A 25,686-nucleotide genomic window follows, 5' to 3' on the forward strand; every position below is an offset into this window, starting at 1 on the left:
CCCCAAAAAAGAGGAAGTGATTTCCAGGTTGAAGAAATGGAATGGTCAGGGAGATATGCTCAAGGTGTAATTAGGGAATGCTCCAAAGAGAATGTGACCTCACTATAGAAGGTCAATGAGAGTCAGAGAGGGCAGAGCCAGAAAAAATAATTTAGGCCATACGTTTGTGTGTGTGTGTGTGTGTGTGTGTGTGTGTGTGCGCGCGCACGCGCGCGTGCATACAAGTGTGCTAGTGTTGGAGGCTTCAATTCAGGGCCCTGAGCTCTTTTTTGGCTTTTTCCACTCAAGGCTGGAACTCTACCACTTGAGCCACACCTCCACTTCTGGATTTTTGCTTGTTAATTAGAGGTAAGAGGCTCTTGGATTTGTCTGCCTGGACTGGTTTGATCCGCAAATCTCAGTTTCCTGAGTAGGCTAAGATTACAGGTGAGGGCCAGCAGTGCCTAGGTGGTCCATTACTTTATATCCTTCCCATTCTCATGTATTTATAGTTCTGTGGTGTCATTAATATGTATGAAGTTGTTATCTTGTTATCTTCTGAAGTTGTTATTCACATGTGTGTGCTTGTACATATCTACTTACATATACCTGCTGGCCATTTGCTGTTAGAACCTTAGGGTAATTATTCTTCTACTAACTTACAAAGATCACACTCAGCTTTGGAAAAGTATATGAGAAATAACGCAGGCAAAAGACCATCTTCAACACATTTGCATTTCTCATCCTTTTGGCAACAAGAAAAGAAAAGGCAGAGGAGGGAACGTCTGGTACTGAGCATGTGATATGTACCCTCCGATTACACAGGGCTTTGGCTGCAGTCTCAGATCACCTCAGGGAGACATTCTTTCCCATTTTGCTGTAGAAAACCCTGAGATTCAGCAAGCCTGATCTGGAGAACATGGCAGAAATAGGACATCTGAAGCAAACATTTGAACTCTGGTTTCCCCAGTACTTTCTATACCACCACTGTCAATTTTTGACTTAGTTCAAAAAGGGCTGAAGGGAATGTGAACTTGGGCAGTTGAAATCTGGAGTCTGCACTCTTAATCTCTGTGCTACATTGCCAAGTCAGGTTTAGCTTTTAGTCTCCTGTCTGTGTGCCTCAGCATCCTAACAGAGACCATGGTTTCCCTGGCACTGTTTCTTCAATGGGATTTTCAGTATAAATAACAAACCAATACTTGGGGAAATGAAAAGACAGAAAAGCTTACCTTTATTCTTTTTTTTAAAAAAATGTTTTATACTTACTGGTGAATAACTTTAGGGAAAGTCTGGTAACTACACAGGAGCACTCGTATACCAATCTTTGCTACCCCAGCCAACTGCAAATGTTAACAACATGCTCAAATGCAGAGACTTTAAAGTGTGAGGAACTTCCACTGGAATATAGGTTTTATAATAAGCTGGGAAAATTCACTAGCATCTAAGTTATTATTTATATTCTCTGGGAAACTCGGTGTAAGAGTTACAGGGGACAGATGCTATTTGGCCATGCTGACTCCTCCCATCTTCTTTCTCTGCACCATTAAAAGCTTCTTTGGAAATCAGAATAAATCTCATTGGTGGGTCTGGTTATTATAGACTGACCAGAGAGAAGGCTACTACAGCCTAAGGATTTCCATGATCCTGATGTCATATTGACAATAAAGAGGAGAAGCCAACTAAAAGTGGCCTGTGAACTACTGGAAGAGGCAGATTTGTTTAACCCACAGAAGGCTGCTCAGCCTCTGCCCACCCACCTTCTTTCTACTCTTCCAGAGCCCATGCTGTGCTTTGTTTAGCTGCAGCAAACCTCCCAGTGGGATCAGCCACATTCCTCCATCAGCTTTCCACAGGAGGTTATGTTATTTAATAACCTGTGAAAAGCTTAGACTGATCTTGAAACTTAAGGTCAGATGTAACAGTGAGTGTCTTCTGTAGGGGAGAGGGTGGAAAGGCATGACATTTCCCCTAAGCTACTGTGTTCTTTGTGGGGGCAATGTTGGTAGAGAGTTGCTTTAGGGAACTGAATGGGTGGTGTCAAGATTGTGATACATATATACCTATAGCTTTATATGCATATATGTATTTGTGTGTGTATATATATATATATATATATACATATATATGTATATATAATTGCTGGCCTTAATAGGAACAAAGTCATTTAAAAAAATGGCATAACCCCTCTCTAACCAGCACTCAATAAGTCCAGAACCTTTAAGAGTGAAGTTTCTAGAACTGAATGATTGATTTTTTTTGTCATGTACTACCTTTGAACTCTTGAGCTTGTTAATTAACTTTTAGCACTCTAAATGCTTCATCTGTAAAATGGGGAGAACAGGAGAAACTATTCAATAACCTATCATGAGATTAAATAAGCTAATACTTATACAAAGCTATATGGCAGTAATTTATTAACTGGAGCCAAATCTCTTCACATAGAGCAGGATGGTGAATTTCATGAAGGCTTCCTTCCTGTTCTACAGTAAACAATATTTCCAGAGATACTGTGAGATACACAATTCAAAGTAATTGTGTTACCATTCAGATTCATATTATTTGAGTATATCACAGAAGTTTATACTAAGAGAACACCTGCTTCTAGGTAAATACTGTAGGAATTATTTAACTAATATGATTTAAAATGCCTTGCTAGTCTGAATCTAGCTTTCTAGATCCCTGAGAACCAGGACTACACCATGAGATATAACAGGTAAATAAGGACTCCAGAGCTATACCACTCTGTGAGTGTGCACAGAGTCATAAGAACTTTTTGTTCCCACCTTTCAGAGTGGATATTTTCTCATACCATCACATTTCTATAACTGGGAGAGTATCAGGTAAAAGTTTCAAAGGAAGTAAGAAGGTTGAGGAAAGGAAAGAGGAAGGTATGAGAGAAGGAAATGAGCTGATAAGGGAAAGGGCTGTGTGACTCAGCCACATGCAAAGGCAGAGCAAGGAAACTATTCCAACCATCTTCCCAGTCTGGTACAAGCCAGGCCTCTGGCAGTCATTCTTCAGAGCTCTGAACAACTCCTTAGAGGAAGCAATTTTGATAATGCAGCAGGCTCTCTATTTTGCATTAGACGTCTGAGTCCAAGGGAATACGCTCTAAATGAAAGCTTGAAGTCTTTTTTTTTTTTTTTTTGAGTTCTTGTTCAGTGGATGACAAAACTACTCCCTCACCGATATATTCTGGAAGTTATGGAATTTTCCTGGTGCCTACATTGCTGAACACATAAACTAAATTTATCCAGCTGGTAGAAAAATGACTTCTAAGTATTCTGATTTGGGGTTTCCAATTCTCATGTAGTCTGTTTTGCTTCAACTTTGTGAAACTGACAAATAGCTTTTTCAAAATACTTGGTTTGCACCAGTGTGCAAAAAATTTTGTTCAGTGTATGCAAAAGTCTTCAGCTGTCTGAGCCCAAGGTGCAGAAGAGAGGTATTTTCAAGGAGAGTGGTTTTGTACCAACCTGCAGGTGATCTGGTATTTGAGTAGAAATAGGACCATCTTCACTGAAATCTTGTCCCTATGGTCTAACACAGTATTTTCTCTCTGTGTCACGTGGTCCTCCAATTTATAGTCAAATCCTGTTTTATGAAACTCTAGCATTGATTAGGAGTCATTTTTTGCTTCTTAGTTCTCCTTCTACCCTCCACCTCTAGGGTTAAATTCTACCTGAAGGTGGTTCTTTTCTGATCCCCTCACACTGAAATATTATGCAAGGGGCCCTTACCCTCTTTCTCAGGTTCTTCCCATCATGCCATGTGTAGGAGGAGCCACTGGAGTATTCGCTGCAGGTGCTTGAAAGAGACAGTTCACTGCTGCTGCAGCTGTTTCCGGTACACAGAGGGCCAGGGATGATGACACCCAAGCCAGGGCATTTCAAGACAGGGGTTCCTGGTTTTGCATTCACGTGGTGTTCCTAAAAGAGAGACACACTCTGAACAAGATTGTAAAGAGAAAGATAGGAAAGAACTACATATTGAATGGTTAAAAGTACAGACTGGATCTGGAGAGTCCATAGGTTCTAATCTTGGCTCAGCTTTTCACTGTGTGGCTACGTTTTCCTTCCAGAAATGAGTAATAAAAATATTGCTTCCATTACAGGGTCATTGCAAGAGTACACAAAATTCAGACATCAGAGCACAGTGTCTGGCCTCTAGTAGGTATTCAATTATTACAAGCTACCGCCATTATTAGGCAAAAGTATGCTAATATTGGTTCCATATTTTATCAAACCACAATGGTAAGAGAATCAGACCAATATCAAAACACAAGTCAAGATCTGGAGATGTAGCTAAATGGTGGAGCGTTGATTAGTTCATGGAGGTTCTAGTTTGATCTCCATAACACTGAAAGGAAACAAAGATATTGCTTAAGTGGCATAAATGAAAGGCGGCAGAGTAGTATCCAAAACTATAGTGTTCAAGATCATAAACATGAGATGGGCAGTTGAGATCTGGCTGTGCACAATTATCAAATACACAACCTTGAGCAACGAAAACATCAACTTCATGGTGTTCCAAAGCCACAAGGCAGCCTTCTGGCTCTGATGGTATTATTCTAGTCCTTTCATCAAATGGACACATCCTATCTGTGCCACTTACAAGAAACCACATACAGCAAACCTGAAACTAGGTTATCAGGAGGTCTCTACCTCATAAGATAATATGATTTGGGGTACCCAGTTGACAGTCCTGGGTCCCCTGAAGAAGTTTCTGGCTGTTAGAATTCTAGTGGGTCTGTATAAGAGTTGGGTGACAGATAAAGGGGTAAATATCCAAGTAAATCCTGACAGCCACATTATAGGCCTCTCATGTAACAGATGAAGCTCTACAAACTGGACAGGCTAAATTAATTTAGCATCTCAACCACTGAGAATAGAATCTCTCTATTACCGTCTAATTCCAGCCACCTATCTATATAAAGCTTTGTCTCAGAAACTCTTCAGCCATCTGTCTTTGTGTCACTTACAGAGCAGCAAAGCCTCTTACTTATGCAATTTATTGACACTTTATGGGTGCCTTTAGTCCCTGAGTACTTATTGCTGTTTTCCAAATGCAATTCCAACCGACTGTGACTAAACCAGCTTGGGGATAGAAAGTAAGGACTGTATGAGAGTACTGATGGTAAGTATTAAACCCTGACATGATGTTTAATGTGCTTGCTAATCAATACCCATAATGCTTAATGATTTTAACTGCTGGCTATCACTGTTGTATTTTTACTACATAGCCATATCTTTAAGTAATCTAAAAAATGCCAAGAATTTTTTACTATGCTATTATTGCCCCTGCTAAAATTTGGCTCTATCAATGAAAAAAGAAACTTGTCTTAAAATCAAGCTTTTAGCATGTATTGATTGATGCGTTTGCATATTGCTAGGTGTCACTTAGTTAAAGAGAGTTCATATGGGTATCACAATAGATGCCTAGAGCTAGTGGGAGAGACTTGCATTTAAGACTCTGCTACTGCAAACATATTGGAAGGAACCCTGAACAAAGTTTCAGCAGAAGCACTGTTAGACTCCCCTGTATCTGTGTGCTTTCTAATGTCTCCGTCCCCTATTTACTCCTATTTTGTGATGTGAGTAATCAGCTGGTATTTTTATTTAGAGCTGCCTCTGCTGTTCTTGGTGTGACCATTCTCCAGGGAGATATTTCATCTGAGTCGTGCCAGCTGACCCAGAGTTAAACATCCTCAATGCCATTCCACATTCTGCTTAGCTTCCAGACACCGTCCATACTCTACCTTCTCCTAGAGAACTGATGCTTATATGTGGTTCCCTTTGCATTCCGGTTGTCAAAACTGCTTTTACAGCTCACTTCTCCTTCTTCTTAATGCATAAACTCTCTTGCCCATTCATCACCAATGTGTGTTCCTCTCACAGAGGTTAGATTAAGATATCAGGAATCTAGAACATAGAAGTTGGGCTGAATGGAGAAGCAACTCCTGGCTTTCTCTTAGCCTTGACTTTGAGTACTCACTTGTGAGGAAGGATATTTTCAGGGAAGTGGTGAAGGCATGTCAATGCCACATGAGGAATGTTAGGGCAGAGAGGTATCTTCTGAGTTATGTGTTGCACAATTTAAGGTGCACCTGGATGATCGAGTGACATCGCTAAAATCCAGATTTTGATCCAGTTGCTCTGCCATAAAATCTAAACTATGTATAAGAGTTCAAATGTACAAATGCTTTGATGCTAGTGGTCTGTGATCAGTGCTTTGAACAGCAAGTCTCTAGGAGAAGCTATCAGGCAAAGAAGGCCATCTCTCGTGTGGACTCCTTGATGTTTGAATTTAAAATGTTTCCCAGGATAGAATCTCTGACAGCATGGCTGTAAAGTGACCTCTCTCTCTCTCTCTCTCTCTCTCTCTCTCTCTCTCTCTCTCTCTCTCTCTCTCTCTCTCTTTTTCTTTTTCCAGACACATTCCCTCATTAGCACTTGATTGTCATGTTAGAGATAGTCTACTCTAGAGGATAAGTGTTGTGGCTGAGCTCTTGAACTCCAAGACCATTTAGAAGGTTTGAAACCTGGGTCTTTCACTCCATAGACCTTTGAGCTTGGGAAAAATTACTTAGTCTATCTGTGCCTCAGTTTCATTATTTGCAAATGGAGTTCATGAAAGCACGCACTACGAAAGATAACTGAATAGCTTCTGATAACACATATGTCATGCAGACATGTCTTAGCTCTTCAACTATACCCAAACTTCCTAGTCTCCTTTAAAGACTCTGTTTATAGTTCTTGCTAGCTTTGAATATAAATGGTGGAGTAACTATGTGGAAATGAATGCACCTCAAAGTGCACCTCTGCACTTCCAGGGATTGCCAGTGGGAGCTTCTGGAGAGACATATAGTAGGTAACTTCCTCAGTTAACATTTTCACATGTGCCATGGGTTTCTGTGGCTGTGGCATGGGCTGTTTATCAATACAGAAAAGAAAAAGAATATTATTAACCTACATCTAAATGGGAAGTCTGAGACATAAAGGTTTTACCATCCTATCTAGAGTCAACCAGCCAATACAACATTCTGATGCCAGTCCTATAGCTATAATGCAATAATGCCAAGCAATACCAAGTAATGACCCTGATAGTGTACAAAAGTCCTAGAGACATGCAGAACTCCACAAATCCCATTGAGCCCAGATGTCAACAGAAATAGATTACTGTTAGTACTAAATTGCTTCATTGTTGAAAAGTTGGTATTGGCTTCCATTGCAGCACTATCATATATTGATTTAATTCGCCAAACACATGATGTTTATTTTATCAAAAATGTATATTTACATATTTTAACATCCCCTACCATGAGAAATTCAATTTAAAAGTTATAATTTTAGTATATACACACACATATATATATGAGAGAGAAAGAGAGAGAGAGAGAGAGAGAGAACAAAGCCAGGAATTGAGTAAATCTTTCACATATAAAAGATTCCTGACATGTATGCCAGATTATAGGTAAGGCTAGATGCCATTAGGTTTTTATGGCTGTAAGTGGCAGCATTCCCCTGAAAGTTGGTTCCAACTTGACTCAAGAATATTTACCTTTAATACAGAATAGTATTTTTCTTTATGTACTTATATGGCTGTTGTGTTCTTTTCAAGTTACTCTATGTCCATAAGAGTTAAAAGTCATACTGGTTAAAGTTTTGTCAAATAAGCACAAAGATAACCTCAGCTAAAGAGGAAAAATGAAGAGCCCATGAATTTTTAAAAGTTCATACATAATATATCATAAAAGTAGTATGAATAATATGGGACATGGGCTTTAATAAAAAGCTCCTTGACCATTTCTCAGGGATGCTGAGATGTAATCAATACCTAAAAAGGTATCCTGGGGGCAAAGCCAAGATTTATGACATTTTTTGCCTAGAGTGACACTTTCTGCTTACTATATCAACTGGAGGACATGTTATTGAATTTTAGAGAACACAAGAAAGAAAGGAATTTCTCTCTGCCTGACAATACTTCAAGGATGCACTTTATGGTTCACTTGTGACATCATATTTGATGGGAAGAAAACAGCCTAAACAAGTGCTCCAAAGACAACAGTGAAACTCACGTGCAGCTCAGCATCAGTTCCAGACTGGGTCAGACTTTGGCTTCTTTCCACCTCTGAAAGCAAATCTCCAGATGAAAGATCTAAGATTCGCGAGTGAAGTTTCTAGTGAAAACCAAGCAGAAATATCAAATAGAGATACTTCGTTTCAAGTATTTGGCTTTGGTTAAACCTCTTAAGAGTTTACATTTCCAGATCACAAAACACATAATACAAATAATACACACACACACACATATATATATATAGATACATATGTATATATGCATATACAAATATATGTAAACATACATATAAATGTGGGTATATGTACAAAATTACATTCTATAAACAATAATCACATATTTGTAGACTGTCAATTTTCTTGAGAAAGTAAGTAGTAGGAAAAAATAAGTAGTAGTTGAGAGAGAAGTGACAAGGAAAGCACTAATACCCCAATATACTTATGGATTAGTGTAAAAATAAAATTTGTATATTCTCATTAAAAAATCTGTTACCAAGTTAACCTCATGATATTGAGCAGTGGTTAAAAATCTGAGCAAATAATTATAAAAGTGACCTTATTTCTATACAGTTCGGATCTAGTGAAATTATCCCTTGGACACATTTTAACTCAAAGTCATTAGCATCATCTGTTAGGAACAATTAATGTGAATAGAAAATAATTACATCGGGGATCTGGGGGCTTGGAAGATTTCATGCATTAATATTTATTCGATTATATACTGAATTCTTTATTTCAGTTTTGCTTGGGAGGCCTGCTAAGACTGGGACATTTCACTATATTAATCTTTATTCTAATTACAAAGACTTTTCTGTAGACTTTAAATTTGATTTGTTTAATTGCAAATACAATGAAAACCTGTGATTTATGAGTAGTGTTTGTGACATTAAAAAATGTCTCTTGTACCATACTTTGTCTTGGTTACAACTTCTATGACTTGAGACATTAGGAAATCTAATCAAGTAAGTAAATAGTGTGAATAAGAAAGCCTTTACAATCTCTGAAAAGTTTTCCTATATTTTTTTCCATCTTGGAAAGAACCTTCTGCCTAATGATGTGGATCCTAGAAATATTTTAGTCTTCGCCATCAAGAGATATTGAATCACCTTAGAATGCAAGGGTGACCACACTTGCCATATTGTCCCAGTAGGTCAACCACCCTTGTCATTTCCAATAAAGTGAATCACAGTCTTTCTTTTCCCCAATTGGATCCCTTTAGGTTGAGTTCCTATGAGCCCCACACAGTTGGTTAGTTGGTCCCTCAACAAACATGTCTTTAGTACCTACTGAAGAGGGCAGGCTGTGATTTTTGATAGTGACAGTCTCACTCTCTCTTCTATAAGACTGTTGCTCCTCATCCTTCTCATTTGACATTTTTATTTTCTGGTTTAGGTAGATTATTTCCTTTTATGATTGGAACTTCACATCCTCATTTGTCTCATACCTGTACCCTTTCTTCTCTCAGTCCATGTGTTTGTGGAGGTATCATCATGAGACAGAATAAATCCAAAGTCAGCTGCCTACTAGTTTAAAGTCTAATTTCTCCAAGATAGCTATGATCCCAGTAGATAACTAGAACAGAACATTTTTATTCTGGACAATTTTTTTTTATAATCCCTACCTCAAGATCTCTCTGGAATTTGAATCTCCTGAGGAAAAACATAGAGCTTTTCTCATTGCTTAATTTTCAAGACCTCTCATAGTCTTTTATACTTAGTAGGTACCCTGTTAATGCTTGGTGCAGACTATAAAGAAAAGTCTTTCGATCGCCCCCATCTATAGGTTTTAAAGGTTGAGAGAGTGCCAAAAGAATTATAATTTTAAGACCTAAGAATACATTTATCAATATGCAAACAGTAGAAGTAGTTATGGGAAATGACATCCAACAAAAGAAATGATGGTTTTGAGTGGTATATCATGTGATTTGGGAGAAGAGTCCTTTATAGATTAGATATCTGACTTTTTATTCAGTTCATGATTGTACTTCACCATTTCTTCTCAGATATGATGTCACTCTAGTGCTTACTGCATGAATATGTGTATGCAAAATCTTACCTTTCTAAATGGTGTTCTATTTCACCAGTTTTTACCCAATTACTCAGTTCTCTCCCTTTTTTTTTTTATTTTTTTATTTTTTTTTTAAATTTTATTTTATTTTATTTGAGAACATACTGTACAGAGGGGTTACAATTACATGGGCAGGATAATGCATACATTTCTTACCAAGCATTGCAGCCTCCTCCTTTGTTTACCCTTCACCTCCCTTCCCAGCCTCCCCCCTCCCCCCCACCCAATCATACCCCCCCCCCCCCACCGACATTGTAAAGCTGGTTTTCACATGACATTTTGTACTTGTCATTGTTGCAACAGGTCCACCTGAATCCTTAAACAACTGGTTTGTCCCCGTCTCCTCCACATGTTATACTGACATCAAATATAGTGAAAGCGGGGGTTACACTGTGGGGGAGGGACATACAAAGCAACAAAGAAATAATCTTGTAAATGCGTTAGAACACATGCATGAAAGAAACAAAAACATTAAAATACATATTTGAGGGTTCGTTTTCCTAACATCACATTCTCTGACTTTTTCCGCTTGACTCATACCTATACTAGATATTGCAAATAAGGGAAACCATGGGACCTATGTTTCTTTGTGCCTGGCTTACTTCACTTAATATAATTTTTTCCAAGCCTTTCCATTTCCTAACAAATGGGGAAATGTCATTCTTTCTGATGGAGGCATAGAATTCCATTGTGTATATATACCACATCTTCTTGATCCATTCATCTACTGAGGGGCATCTGGGTTGGTTCCATATCTTAGCTATGGTAAATAATGCTGCAATAAACATCGTTGTGCTGGTAGCTTTAGTGTGGCCTTGTTTGTGATCATTTGGGTAAATGCCCAAAAGTGGGATTGCTGGGTCATTGGGGAGCTCTATGTGGAGTCTTTTGAGGAACCTCCATACTGCTTTCCAAAGTGGTTGAACAAGTTTACATTCCCACCAACAATGAAGTAAGGTTCCTTTCTGTCCACATCCCCTCCAGCATCTGTTGTTGTTAGAGTTCTTGATTTTTGTCAGTTCTCTCCCTTGAAATAGGTAAAATCTATGTAGAAGACAGCAAGATCTTGGACAATGTGGCCAGGAAACCTGAGTTTCAGTCCTGTTTAAGGCACAGGTTTTACAAAATCTATCTTTCACCTATTATAAAAGGATGGGTCCAATCACAGATAGGAAAAGGCATTGGCATCTGAAGAACAGACAGTAAAGAAGATACAATGTTGATCCATATACCAAGATAATGCCATGATTTAGGTTAGTGGGAGGTAGATCCTTAGATGATAAAGTACAATCACTTGCTGTACTGTTTCCATATATGTGAAGCAAACAAAAAGTGAGAGAAAAAGAAAATCTATTAAGTCTCTAGGAAAGAAAAGGGTAGGTAAATATCTTTTTACAAAAATCTCCTTAGATAACCACAGAAGTTATAAATTCCACAGATGTGTGAATTTGTCCAAAAGCTTTATAATTTCCAATTTATAAATGTATATGTGAAAATATGTTCTTATAAACAAGCATGTAAATGTATGCATATACCAGATAGCTTTTCGGACCCTTACTATGATGACATCTGCGCTTAATTCTGACTTCAGTGAGAAGTAAGTACAATTAGTGTACATGGGAAATTCAATTAAACTCATTGTCAAAGAGACAGCAAAGCAAAATGCCATAATCCTTTCAGAGGAGTCTACAGATGAAGTGGGACACACTTCCAGACCTATGAACTATAGTTCACACTCACAGTAGAGTCCATCCGGATAAAATCTCTTACCTGAACTATTTTGAATTACAATTACTTAACCCAAAAATCCAGAAGAACCCTGGATACCAGCCTGTTTTGTTTTCAGTATGAATGCAAGACCACTCAGAAAAGGTTTGAAACTGACTTTTCATCATCTGCGCCATGATTTCAGAAACTGAAATACAACTTGGCTGGTTTTGGAAATAGACTGGTGGCCTCACAAATCTCCAGACTAGAGAAGTGAGATCCTTATGTTTAAATGATTCTTTCAGGTGACAATCTCATTCTATCTTCCTTCCAGATTAGTTTCATTATCTCAAGAGTGCTCCTCTTAGCCAGGCACTGGTGGCTCACACCTGTAACTCTAGCTACTTAGGAGGCTAAGATCTGAGGTTTATGGTTCAAAGCTAGCTCAAGCAGGAAAGTCCCTGAGATTCTTTTTTTTTTTTTATTGTGAAAATACTGTACAGAGGGGTTACAATTACATGGGCAAGATAGTGAGTACATTTCTTATCAAGCATTGTAGCCTCCTCCTTTGTTTACCCTTCCCATCCCTTCCAACAAACTACCCAGGAAAGGCTAGAAGTGGCACTGTGGCTCAAGTTGTAGAGTTCTGGCCTTGAGCAAAAGAAGCTCAAGGATAGTGTGTAGGCCCTAAGTTCAAGCCCAAGGACTGGTACAAAATAATATTTTAAAAAATGAACCTCTTGTTCTTATCACTTTTACTTATCTTTCCTTATTTAACATACCTTCCCATGCTCCTGTCAATCTAACAAAACCCTGCTCATTATTTGTGACTACACTAGAATTTTATCTGAAGGCTACTCATCGTCTGTAGCCAGTGTAGATACACTGCCACAATGGATTATATTATCTCTTCATATTGGCCCTTTGTCTTAAGAGCAACATCATTGAATTGGGGCCATTCTTACTTGATATAGGTTCTACTTTCCTACAAATGAGTAGTTCTGCAAAAAGACAGATTAACCACTACATTTCTGTTTGCCTCTGTGTCTGGGGAGGGCTGGATGCCATGGAATAGCCACCGTCTTTCTGGATAACTTGATAGATCTTAATTCCTATCTTCCTATCCAGGTAGAGATGGTCATGTGACATGGACCATGGAATGGAAGCTGTCCTTCATATTCAGGCAAGGAACATCCTACATAGTTCTCCACATTCTTTTCCTTCAACTGCTTGATGTAGTAGCCAATTCAGCATAGCAATCTTGTCAAAGCTGGACGCCACCCGATGAAACAAATTTGCATTCTTGAATCTCCAATTTCAAGAGAGCCCCTGTGGGATCCAAAATACTTCTTTTGGACTTTACATGAGGAACAAATGAACTTGTACATAGCTACTGAGTTTGAGGCTAATTCATGTGGGATATATCTGTTACCATAGCAAACACTGACCTGTCTGATACTGCCCTGTTCTGAGATAGGCATTCTGAAGCATATAGAGTAACCACTCAATGCATGTGTGCATTTTATGTACAGATATTTGGACATAAATACATATTCATATAGGTGTATGTGTGCACTCATTTATGCATGAAAGCATTTTGCGCATGTTACCAAGCTAAGATCTGGTTCCTGCGCTGGAGGCTTCAGTTTCATGGAGATAGTGCTAAACACTACGTAGGAACAAGGATGAGAGATTGCTTGAAGATCTAAAGTATACCTTAATTTGTAGTCAGGGTGCAGCCTTCATACCAGTATAGAAAACCAAGTCAGCTGGTACCCAAGCCACCCACACATGGCGGCAGTATTATCTGGGGTGGGTGGGGTTAACTAGTCCCCAGTCATCATTTGTAAATATCCTCTTCTACAATCTATACCAAGGACTGGTTATCCTTTATCTGGTCTGATGCAGCTGGAGTGGCTCCTTCAGAGTATCAGTGACTAATTGCATAGCTGAATAGTTAATAGTGACAATGGAGAACGGAGACTTAGGTGGGCTCTGACTTTTTGAGCTGGAGTCCAGAGTTTTCCATTATTTTCCTTCCTTTATTCACTGTAGTGCTATTCCCTAGTGCTCAGTGAGGGATGCTGCATTTATTAGATTCTGCCTGTACATTTTGACTCAGTATGTGCTGTTATCTTCACATTAAGGCAGTGATTGTGAAGGCCAGGAAGACATGGGGACTTTGTTAATGGTACAAGATCAGGCTAAAATGACAACACAGATCTTTATCTAAGAAGTTCAGAGAGTTTAGGAAATCCTGCTTAAACATACCAAATAACTGCTCAGCTGATGCACAGTTTTTGTGTTTTCTATTATACTTCTTAAAGTGTGGAAAAGAATGTGTGAATTTTTCCATATCGGGTTTCAGAAGTTATTAGCTCAGCTTCAAAAGTCAAGAAGAAAGGACCAAAGAGATCATTGAACCATGACTCCTTTCTTGTTTTCTTGAGAGAATTAATCTAACGTCATAAGCATGCACAGAATCATTCTCTCCTTTATTAAAAGACAATTATCTGTACAGTTATGAGAATAAATACATCCTGAGTCTGATTCATAGACTCCACCAACACGAGCACCTTATGTTTGACAACAGAGGAGGAATGAAAATTCATGGTTTTAATCAGATCTCTTTCAATACTTTGATTTACTTAATCTTAGTCCATACTTTAACTGTTTCATATTCATCAAAGTTACTTTCTGTCTTCTTATGGAAAAAGTATCTCAGTTGGTGGGGTAGGCTTGATGACCATAGTTCTTTATTATTTCCTGTTTTATTTGGAAGGTAATTCTTGTTACTCCTGTATGATCTAGTGTTAATCACACTACCCCTACCTTTATCCTGAGTTCTGTCCTCAGTGCTATTCCCTCTAAAGTATTTTTCTGGTCACAGAAGTTTAGTGTAGGAAATTTAGAGAGTTGTTGGAGGAATTTTTACTAGGGTGCCAACTCACAAGTGTTTTCCTATTTACAACACAGCCCACAGGAGTGGGCCAGCAATTGTTTCGGGTCCCTCACTTCTGTAGACTGTCTTGTTTTGGTGAGCTCTACTTCTCGCTTCCCTCTGACCAGGCCTTGTTTAGAAATCACATCTGTGGTCTAGATCCAGGGCTGATTTCTGAGATGAAACACTTATTGGGTTTTCTATCTATCTATAGTTTTGATTTAAATTAGTCTGTTTTTACTCCAGAGGACAATCCTTCCTTCCTTCCTTCCTTCCTTCCTTCCTTCCTTCCTTCCTTCCTTCCTTCCTTCCTTCCTTCCTTCCTTCCTTCCTTCCTTCCTTCCTTCCTTTCTTTCTTTCTTTCTTTCTTTCTTTCTTTCTGTCAGTCGTGGGGCCTGAACTCTGGGCCTGGGCACTGTCCCTCAGCTCTTCAGCTCAAGGCTAGCACTCTACCTCTTGAGCCATAGCACCATTTCTGGCTTTTTTTTCTGCTTATGTGGTGCTAAGGAATCGAACCCAGGGCCTCATGCATGCAAGGCAAGCACTTTACTACTGAGCCACCTTCCCAGCCCCAGAGAACAATTCTAATTTACAGCTTCCAGAAGATTCCCAGGGCCCCTGCTCTTCCTTCAACTTAGTACTTGGTTGACTCCTAGCCAGCCCAGTGGGTTATGTCCTTTAATCCAACTGCAAGAGAGGTTACTAACTTCTTTTGATTTCCTATATTCTATTACAGGAGTAGGAAGCAGCTGTGGTAAATGCAGTATATGATTAAGAGAAGTGTTTAAAATATGGTTCCGAATCAGACATAAGGTAGAAAAGCTTTGTTCCTTCTGTTAAGTAATAAGGCAATTTTCATGGGTATGCATAAGAATGGCTAAAAGTAAGTTCAAGGAAATTACCCAAAATAGCTCAGTCTGATGAACATAATTCTCTATGGAACATTTACTAACCAAACAATCTTCCCTCCTCCAAAACCTTCTAAAGTTTTATCTTACATATTACATTTATAGAAATGTGACTTTTCACCAACCCTTCCAAACCCTATTACGAACAACTGGGACAGATCCCTGGGTTTGCATTTCACAGGTTTCATTCTAACCCATTAAGTATTTATTGTAAAACTGAATATTACATGACTGCATATTACATAACTAAGTATTATATGGCCATTTCATAAATTCACAAAAAATTTGAGCCTAGGACAAACTCCTTTTTGGATAGAAGATGTTGTTTAATTAATCATGTCATTGTTTCCATTTTGAGAATCCAAAGATAAAACAAAATATCTGCATCGAGCCATTTTGCTGATGGTAGGCAAAGAGTATGCCTTTTGAATATTCTTCCAGAAGAAGTTGGAAAATAAGTCCATCGTAGTTTTTATCACTTCAAGGTCTGAAAGTTTTGTAACTACATTTCCAACCATAGCATTCCTTGCCACAATTGTTTTCTCTGAAAACTTTTTAACTTGCTTTGGGAATCAACCTTTAGGTGCGTTCTGTCTCACTTGGTATGGTACCTTAGAAAAATGGCATGACTCTGCATGCTATTGTCTATGTTTCTGGGATCCAAGGTTAAAAGGTGCTTTTAAAAACAATTGTTTCACAGCTATATTCAAAACACTCTTCAAGGGTCCTGGCTACCATGACAACGGACGGTTGCCTAAGGGGGTAGCACTTGGTTTGGTGACTAGGAAGTTTATCTGGGTCTCTGCAGCAGATTGATGGCTACAGCATCTCATACCCATCCTATCTGCCACAATTCCATTAGCAGTGCCCTGAAGACACTCAGGGTGAGGAGCAGTGGGAAGGATAGATGAAGATAAAGACAGGACACTTTCCCTCTGGAGGCCCCACTAGAATGAACAGGATGGGGAAGCTCTTATGAATTATCTACTGTGTACAGAATCCTGATTATAAACTATGAGAGACTTCCAAAAACTCATTAGTAGAGCTTATGAGATCATTGAGGAGCCCAATCACACACAGGCAGGAAAGACTCTGAGAGTTCTTCAGGTAGAAAATGCTTTAGAAGAGATCTTGGAGGAGTAGTATAGAGGTGTTTCCTTTTGCTTTCATGAAAAAGAAGAAATTAGAAGAAAAACAACTTCAAAGGTGGCAGAGGTTGAATCAGTATATTGAAAAATCAGTGAAATATTAGCAGATAATATTTTGTGTAATAACTGTTAGAGGAAGAGAGACTCTGGTTTCTGTAAGAAGTCCCTTAACAGGAAAATAACCGAAGAGGGAGAAATCAGACACAGGTTTAGGGCTTCCTCAGCTGGTCAATCAGACCTGTGGGCAGAACGCTCACCTTAGAGTGACTCAGGCTTGCTTGCCAGTCCTGAGACTTCCAAAGATCCCTTTTGTCTATTTCTATGAATTCAACCCAGGGGAGGAAGTGATTCAGCACAGCCTGAGCCTATTCTGGGATCTAAGAGATACAGAAGTGCCTGAAATTTCCATTTTTATCACTAATTACTTTAACAGGTTCTTTTAATAAATGCTTTCCCAATGCCCCTGCTGTTTTGTAAAATTATCTACACTGCTTTTTTACATTTTTAATCAACTTCTAGTTTTGAAATGCCATGACTTTCTGAAGCTTTTTGCTTTTCACATTCAAGGGAGCAAATTTTCCATTTGATTTCATTGAAGTAAAGAGATTAGAAGGAATAAAAACACAGTTGACTCTTTTTTTTTGGTCCCTAGCCCTACTGGAAACTGTACTGAGAGTCACTGGAGTTTAATGTACCATTTATTAGGAAGAAATGGGAAGAAATGAATTATTTCTTGCTCTGTGGGGAAAAGAGATTGTGTGAAGCTTCTTTTCCTGAGTTTATCTCATGAATCTTCACGTTACTGCATGGAAGAAAGCTGCTATATTAAATTTTAGGGAGGAAGTACTCAAGATGATAGTAGCAGCTGAGGAAGGTATCCCAAGTTACAAAACTATGCATGCTCCAGAAAGCAGTGTAACCGCCCATATCTCCACATGTGCTCCCTTCTAGGCCCACCTTTCCCACAACATTCTGTTTGCTTTTACCACAAGGAAATGAATTGATACTCTCCTTGGTTTTTATTGGGGGGGGGGAAGTCTTGGGACTAGGCCTGGGCACTGTCCCTGTGGTTTTTGTTCAAGGCTAGTGCTCTACAATGGATTTTTAGTGGTTATTGTAAGAGTCTTATGGACTTGCTTGCCTAGGTTGACTTTGAGCCACTATCTCAGCCTCCTGAAGTAGCTAGGATTGTAAGTGTAAGCCCTTGGTCCCTGGATTTCATTAGCTTTTACAAATCAAGTTCTGTTGTGGATGCTTGCTTTCCCTAAGTACTAAGTCCACAATCCAAGGCCATTCCCATCAGATGAACTATGTTGTCATGGTGATTCACCTGCATAGACTCTTCTTCAGGGGCAGATAATTGGGAAAGAAAGAATAATAATAACTTCAACAATAATAGCTATGTACTTTTTTTTTGAGCTCTTTTTAGCACTAAGTTTGTGTTTCATCAAGATCCACAATAAAGACTGGTATGATCATCCTTATGTTACAGATGAGGAAACTGAGATGGAGAATTAATCACTTAAGGTTACATAAATATTATTTGACACCACAAACAGTCTGACTGCAGAATTCCTGGTTTTAATTCTACCCGATTAAATTTGGCTAATGATGGTCTGTCATAGACAATTTACTAAAACAACAATATAAATGTATTAGACAAAGAAATGGACTGGATAGAATATAAAATAAAAAAGCCACCTTCCATTACAATATCTCTTAGCTTGCTAGACTCCAATGTGATGTATTTAATTATTTATTAAAAATATGTCCCTTGTTAGTATTTTATTATCTTTAGTGTTGCCATTATGATTATTGCACATCATTGTTTTATTCTTTGATGTCTGCAGTCTTTCTAAGGAAGATTTTGATTAAAATCTTGACTAAACTGAAACTAAGCTGAATAAGAGCAAACACTTAACTTACTATGTGTCAGGTACTGTGCTAAATACATAGGTTTATGCTTATTCAGACTTTAAAGTCCAATTATGAGTAAAAACTACCAGCATCTCCATTTCTTTGGTGAGAAAAATTTTAAAAAGCAAGGGAGGTAAGGGGTAAGTAATTTTCTGGGTCAGGATTAGAGATGAATACAGAGTTAGGACTGTCCTTGTAGCACTTCAATCTCTGTCACTATGTTGTCTTAACCATGTTTAACATGGAGGGATATGAGGAATAAACGAGTCTGTCATCTGGTGTTCATAGAAGAGCAAGCTAGCCAGACTCCCTTGATTCAGAATGTCCCAAGAATATCCCCATACAGGGGGCTTCTTTATGGCTTTTTCATTAGGAAAGTATATCTAACTATCAGCTAACTATCAGCCCACCTGGGATTTAGAATAAAAAAGATTGCTTATGTGAGGGGATTCCCCAAGTCCATTCAGCTACAAGAACGATTACCATAAAAGCTGCAGTTTATAAACAACCAACATTTAGTTCTGGAGGCAGAGAAGCCTGAGATCAATGTGGCCACAGATGCAGTGTTTGGTGAGAACCTACTTTCCTACTAACAGGATACCACTTCCCGATGCCCTCAAACGTAGAAGGAATAATTTCAGCTCTCTGGGAACTCTTTTATAAAGACACTAACCTATAGGTGAGGGCTCTATTATGATCCAATCACTATGTGATACCATCATATTAGGGCCAGGATTTCAATATACATTTTGATTCAGATGATATGAATCAGATCATAGCAGGGACCCAAAGAAGAAATAAAGATTTGAGTGGACAGAGCCTATGAAAAGGTCCAGAGATGAGGAGAAAGTAACATTTTTTTGCAAAAAAAAAAAAAAATCAGCAAGACCACAAAGGTGAATTCAAGAAAAATGAGGAGATAGATGGCTGCCATCATACAAGAATATGATGCCAGGCCACTGAGTGAGCAAGTTTAGTGAAGAGCCAGCACTGAATCTATACCACTCTTGCTAAATATTATGCTTTCTCTACCATTCCTTTGCCCAATTTTTTCCTACTGATGAGGCTGACTATAGACCTCCTTTACCAGAAGTAAAGGTCTAAAAAGATAGTTAATAGAGGGTTCCAAATTCCAAGAACTGTAACTGCCGATCCTGAAGACATGCGGGGAGATCACATCTTTAATGCCAAAGTCCCATGTATTATTCAGATGGTCAGCAAGAAACCAGATCCCAAGGCAGGGGCAGAAGTTGGTCTAAGTGCATTAAAAGAGAGAAGATAAAGATATTTTCCAAAAAAAGTATCTTTTAGGAAAAACCTAAAAGAAGAGACTTTGAATATCTTCAATTACAAAGAAATGATCAGTGTTTGAGTAGAGATATAGGTTTGCTCTGATTTGAACATTGAACAATGTCTATCTGCATCAAAACACCCTAGAAATACTGCCAAATTTAATGCACCCATTAGAAATATGCAGGTGTTTGTGAAATGGCAATTCCTTTGTACAACTACTTAAAAATAATTTTTGAAAAGGAAAACAAATATCCAGGAAAACAAATGCCAAAAGGAAAATAGGCAATAGAAGAAAGACAGACAGAAAGAGGGAGAGGGAGAGAGAGAGAGAGAGAGAGAGAGAGAGAGAGAGAGAGAGAGAGAGAGAGAGAGAGAGAGAGAGAGAATTCATACCTAGGCCATGTTCTATTCTTATTACAAAGAAAATATATTAAACTAAAATGATTATCACTTAAAATTAGAAAATAGCTATCTCTAAGGAAGGGTAGAAATGCTTTCCTAGTGTTCCAGAGAGCTGGAAAAATATTATGTAGAATTATTTATAAGATGGGCTACTCCTTACATTATTAAAGGAAATATTAGAAGAGATGAAATTCTGTTCACTGATTACATAGCCACTGGGACCTCCACAGGCACCTTACTGCAGGGGATAGGAGAAGAAGAACAGGGCTGATGAAAATGACTTTTGTCACGTGCACTCATTTGCATGTCCTGGTTTCTTTAGGATAAGTTGTTGGGGTCTCATACAATAGCTGTGCAAGTGCCTGGTATCAATGTACTTTCTATTTGAATGTTCAGTGAAAGACCACTGTCTCCTTTGCCTTGATAATGAGCACTGTATTGTACATTGTCATGGTTCCAGTCTTAAATCTTTGGGTTTGCTTTATTGAATTTGTTCTAAAAATCTACATCACGGCCTCACCAGAGTTTTGTTTCCAAAGTTTTTTGTTTTGAATCCACGGTTCCTTTGCATGATGGTAAGTAATGCCTCATGGTATTATAAACAAGTAGCTGAAAATTGTTATTTATGTGGCTGCCTAATAGCAATTTGAAATATAGGGGCTAAAATTACTAGCTTACAATATTGTTCTACATTAACAGTGGGAAGGGTAATATGTAAAGCAGACATTAAAGGATTAGTTGTAAAATACATTTCCTTGGGCTAAATCATTTCTTGGCAAATGGCAGTTTGCAGCTATTATATGGGATTCGTCAAGTCAAGTGGACTGATTTGTATTTTTCTACTATTTGCTAAATGCATTCTATACTTAAACTTCAATTTTGTAATTTTTTCAGGTATGTTAGGGGAAAATATTAAAAACAGAATCTGAGATAGAAATGACACACACCTTTCAAATGAAAACTGCTCGGGTTTCCCTAAAAAGTACAAGGATGTGCTGTGACAGGGATCTGCATGAGAGACTCAGGAGTTACAGCTGCCCCTGAGAACTCGGCAAATAGGCAAATCCTCCACAAGAAATAAAACAAGGCTCTGCTGTTTTAGCTGCAGAATATACAAACATATAACAATTTGTTCTCATTGAGCATGACTTTAGCCAACACTGAATCAGGGAACAAGGCATGGAAAAAGAAGTTGAAAGGGAAATTCCTAGTCTTCTAAGGTAGAATTATGATTCATTAAGCAGATATTTGATGCATAAACATAAATAACATAATTTCTCTGTTTTCTTCTGGGACTGTTGCCAGTTACCATCATCCTAAAATTATTCCATCTTTACAAATCCCTAAAGATTTCTTAATTTTCCTAAACTGCTTGATGGAAATGGTCCTCAAAGATGTACAATAATCTTTATCTGAGCTTTCCTTTTATTTTGTATCATGCCCAGTACTTCTAACCTTAGAAAATACCAGAAGTGAATTCTTAGTTTTCGAATAAGAATTGGTTCTTTTTTTTGGGGGGGGGGCGTCCGGTCGTGGGGCCTGACCTCTGGGCCTGGGCGCTGTCCCTCAGCTCTTCAGCTCAAGGCTAGCGTTCTACCACTTGAGCCACAGCACCACTTCCGGCTTTTTTTCTTTTTGCTTATGTGGTGCTGAGGAATCGAACCCAGGGCCTCAGGCATGCAAGGCAAATGCTCTACCACTAAGCCACCTTCCCAGACCCAAGAATTGGTACTTGATCTATAAATAACCATTACAAAGCACTATAGAGGCTATCGAGAAAAGAAACTGCTCTTAGACTTACTTGAACTATGAGAATGCCAAATTCTCAAAAAACAATTATGATTATAAAATTAATTGTGATTACAAAATTTTGCATTCAACACTTGAGAGTGGTCAGCTGATTTGAAAAGCAATACTTCTTTTTCATGCTGTGGGAAGAACACTATACATATTTTTGCTCAGATGCTCCACGTGAATAATAATCCCAAGATTCTCATATATATATATATATATATATATATATATATATTCTCAAATATATATATAAATCTTCATTGGATTTTCAGCTATTTGAAACTGAATGATAAATTTCTTTTCATAAACGCATTTTTACATATCAGGACCTAATGAAATAAGATGCCCTCTTACTTGAGTGCATAACAATTTAGTGATTCTGGAAAATGTGAATCACTTATTCAAAAAGACAATGATGAAGTGTCAGAAGACATCACTCAGCACATTGTCTCACCAAGCTATTCACTGAAGCAAAATCTAGATCCACAGGCAAGTTTATTGCACGACTAAAACACCTCTGTTAACTGAAATCCAGTAGCTACAAAATCAGCTTTTAAATATTCAGAGGAAGTCTTGGACTTAGCTTCACAAATCAGCTAAGTGACCATTTGCTATATTCATAACCGTGGAGGGGAGGGAGACACATGGCCCCAGGTATCATAATTTTGAGTTTAAATCCTGGCTTTGTGTAATTAGGACAAGTCACTTTATCTCTTGAGTCTTTGTTTCCTCTGGGGATAATAACAACAATACCAACTCACAGGAGCTTATTGAAGACATGAAGCTGGAGAAGGAACTCTGGAATTCATAAGGTTGAGATGAGGATTCAATTAGTTACAGTGCTTGGGGCATATTGGATGCTTGAAAAATGTTAGCTATTTTCAAGACAGGGGACATAATTTGTGGGACTCAGTGCAGGGAGCCCTTTGTAAAGAAGATATTAAGAATTTCATGACAGTAACAGCAAAGCATTAAATCAAGGACTGGACCTTCCTAGGTTCCTGTGGGGCACTACAGGCTATGCCTCCATGAATCTAGACTTGGCTATTAACCTATCTGCTTTTTATTACTTCCAGAGTGCTATCTCATAATCAACAAAGGATATAGTTACACTCCCTTTGCTAAGTTTTACAGTCTAAGTATAGACTTCTGAGTTTTAACATAATTTTCAGTAACAGAGTAGCCTGCTTTGTTAGTATTTTTACCCATTTACACTCAACTAGTGACAGAACCAAATATATGGCTGCTATCATATGGCCCACAGCAGGACCTAAAACAGTTTCCCAACAGAAGAATCATCTCTGTGGAGGAATTCTCCTGTTGATGACAAGGTCCAAAAAGGGGTCTGCAACAGGGTGCCCAGCTAAGGTAGAACAAATACCAACAGCAAGGGAAAGGGGAGGGAGTATTCCAGAGGAGGGCATGTTGGCCAGTACTAAATCTCAGATGCTTCACAGTCAGAACATCAGGAGTGACTGGCTCTTCGTACCTGTCTGTTTTAGTGGATCTCCTACACTGGCCCTACAGCAGGGCTGGATGATGAGACTTCCTAGACAGGAAGTATGGGAAGAATCCTATACTGGTCTGAACATTGGCTTCTCTCCCAAGATAGTGCCAGAGGAAGTGAACAGAGCCAGTGTCTGTTGGTAGTCACACCCATCTGACTTTACTTCCCTGCTCTTTAGCAGCTCCTCAAGCTGTAATACCTCTCAGTTTTCCAGATCCTGAAGCTGGCTTGGTGTTACTTGTTTAGTTGCTACCTGTGATTCCTAACATGGCAAAGTTAGAATCAGTTAAACCCTGGGCACAGATAATCAGTGAACATACAAAATGGTAAGTGAAGACTTAAGGATTCTACCCCATCTAGCCTTTTCTGACACATCTCTGAGAACTGAAGTGTCCTTTTGCCACAGCTCTATGAAGACAAGGCCTCTCAAAGACACAAATAAATAAAAGCATTAACTTTCTCCTGGCCCTCTCCTTGATCTGCACTAACCATAATTACGATGTATAATTACGGAAAGATATATTACCATCGCCTAATATTGGCAATACCTATGGTATGATATGAAAGTACTTTGATTATTCTCTTACTCATTTTACCCAAGATAAACTGTTTCATGTGGCACCCATGTGTTCTGGAGCCTTTTGTTGGTCAATGGAGTGATAGTAAGAGTTTTATATTCCTTTTCACATTTAGTTCTTGAATCTGTCACTAGACTTCAGAATCATCTGAAGGAATTAGGCAGTTCTCCATACGATCTCATTATTGACATTTATGTTGATCGATGTTGGCTCTTACAGAATTGGAATCTGCAGATCAATTCCCTTATTAGATTCTTTCTCACTGCTGCCATAATCATTTTATCACACTGGCTGCTGCTATCAAAAGCTGCTTTATCACGATGTAATGGGACAAGGGAAATCAGGTCCTGTAGTATGTTACAAGAAATAAAAAGTTTCCTGCTTTTAAATCTCATTTTTTCTCAGGATTTAAGAAATCCTCATTTTTTTCTCAGGATTTAAGAAATTCTCTGGTAATTACACTTGTATAGAGGTTAATTTGAACTTATTCTCCCTTAAAACGGTTCCATGGGAGAAACAATATTGAATCCTAAAGAAAATGTTCATAATATTCCTTGAAATCATTTTGCCTTTTTTTTCCCCCAGAGAGCTTCAGATGTCAGATTATAAAATAATCACTACCCATGTGGTGACCTTGGCCAGCACAGAGCTGACGTAATGTTAGTGTCTTTGGTAGAGTCCCAACTAGCTCTGCATAAACGAGGAGAAACAAACCCTCCAACTCTGCTGGTAGCCCATCATAATGGGTAATGGGTCTACAAAGAGTACAGTGTGGTATCTCTATAGGAGCCACCTCTTTCCCTGTGAGCCCAACTCAAGACACAAGGTCTACTAAGAAATGGGCAGGAATGACGTCAAATATGAACTATATTTACCCAAATAATTTGTGAGGGAAAATATTAAACTTTTTATGAGAGAGCTAAGACAAATAGCTGTTCTTTCATTTATATAGACTTGTGATTTCTAGGAAACAGATACTTGGGATGTGTTTTTGTTAAACATGAAATGGGTTTGGTATAGAATTTAGGGTGTCTAGTTTCCCTAAACTTGAAATAAAATGCAACATACCTTCTAGTTATATATCAGACTTGATGGTATAAATTTGTGATTTTTGTCTCCAAAAGAAATCACACAATCACATTCTCCAACAGAATCATATCGTGAAACATTTTAATCTAAATACTTCTATGTATTGTCTATATGCCACATTATTTAAAAGTTATATTGGATTTTCCTCTTTGAGCTAACACTTTAGAAACCAGACACAATATACAGACTTCAATATACAGACAGCCCTCTATATGCATGGGATATACATTCACAGATTTAACCAACCATGGATGGAAAGAATTGGAAAAAAAAAA

General features: G+C 38.3%; 1 protein-coding gene across 1 annotated transcript in view; it reads right to left on the reverse strand.

Moving 5' to 3' along the window:
- Nckap5 (NCK associated protein 5) overlaps positions 1–25,686 on the reverse strand; it is a gene marked incomplete at its 5' end in the record, with an annotated part of 649,445 nt that overhangs the window by 137,904 nt on the left and 485,855 nt on the right. Inside the window, one exon of the mRNA XM_042685241.1 lies at positions 3,723–3,911. Within this exon, the coding sequence (XP_042541175.1) occupies positions 3,723–3,911 (189 nt within the window). The remainder of the gene's footprint in view (positions 1–3,722; positions 3,912–25,686) is intronic.

The sequence above is a fragment of the Dipodomys spectabilis genome, unplaced genomic scaffold (assembly GCF_019054845.1).
Source record: "Dipodomys spectabilis isolate Male_0828 unplaced genomic scaffold, ASM1905484v1 ptg000094l, whole genome shotgun sequence".
Classification (NCBI taxonomy): Eukaryota; Metazoa; Chordata; class Mammalia; order Rodentia; family Heteromyidae; genus Dipodomys; species Dipodomys spectabilis.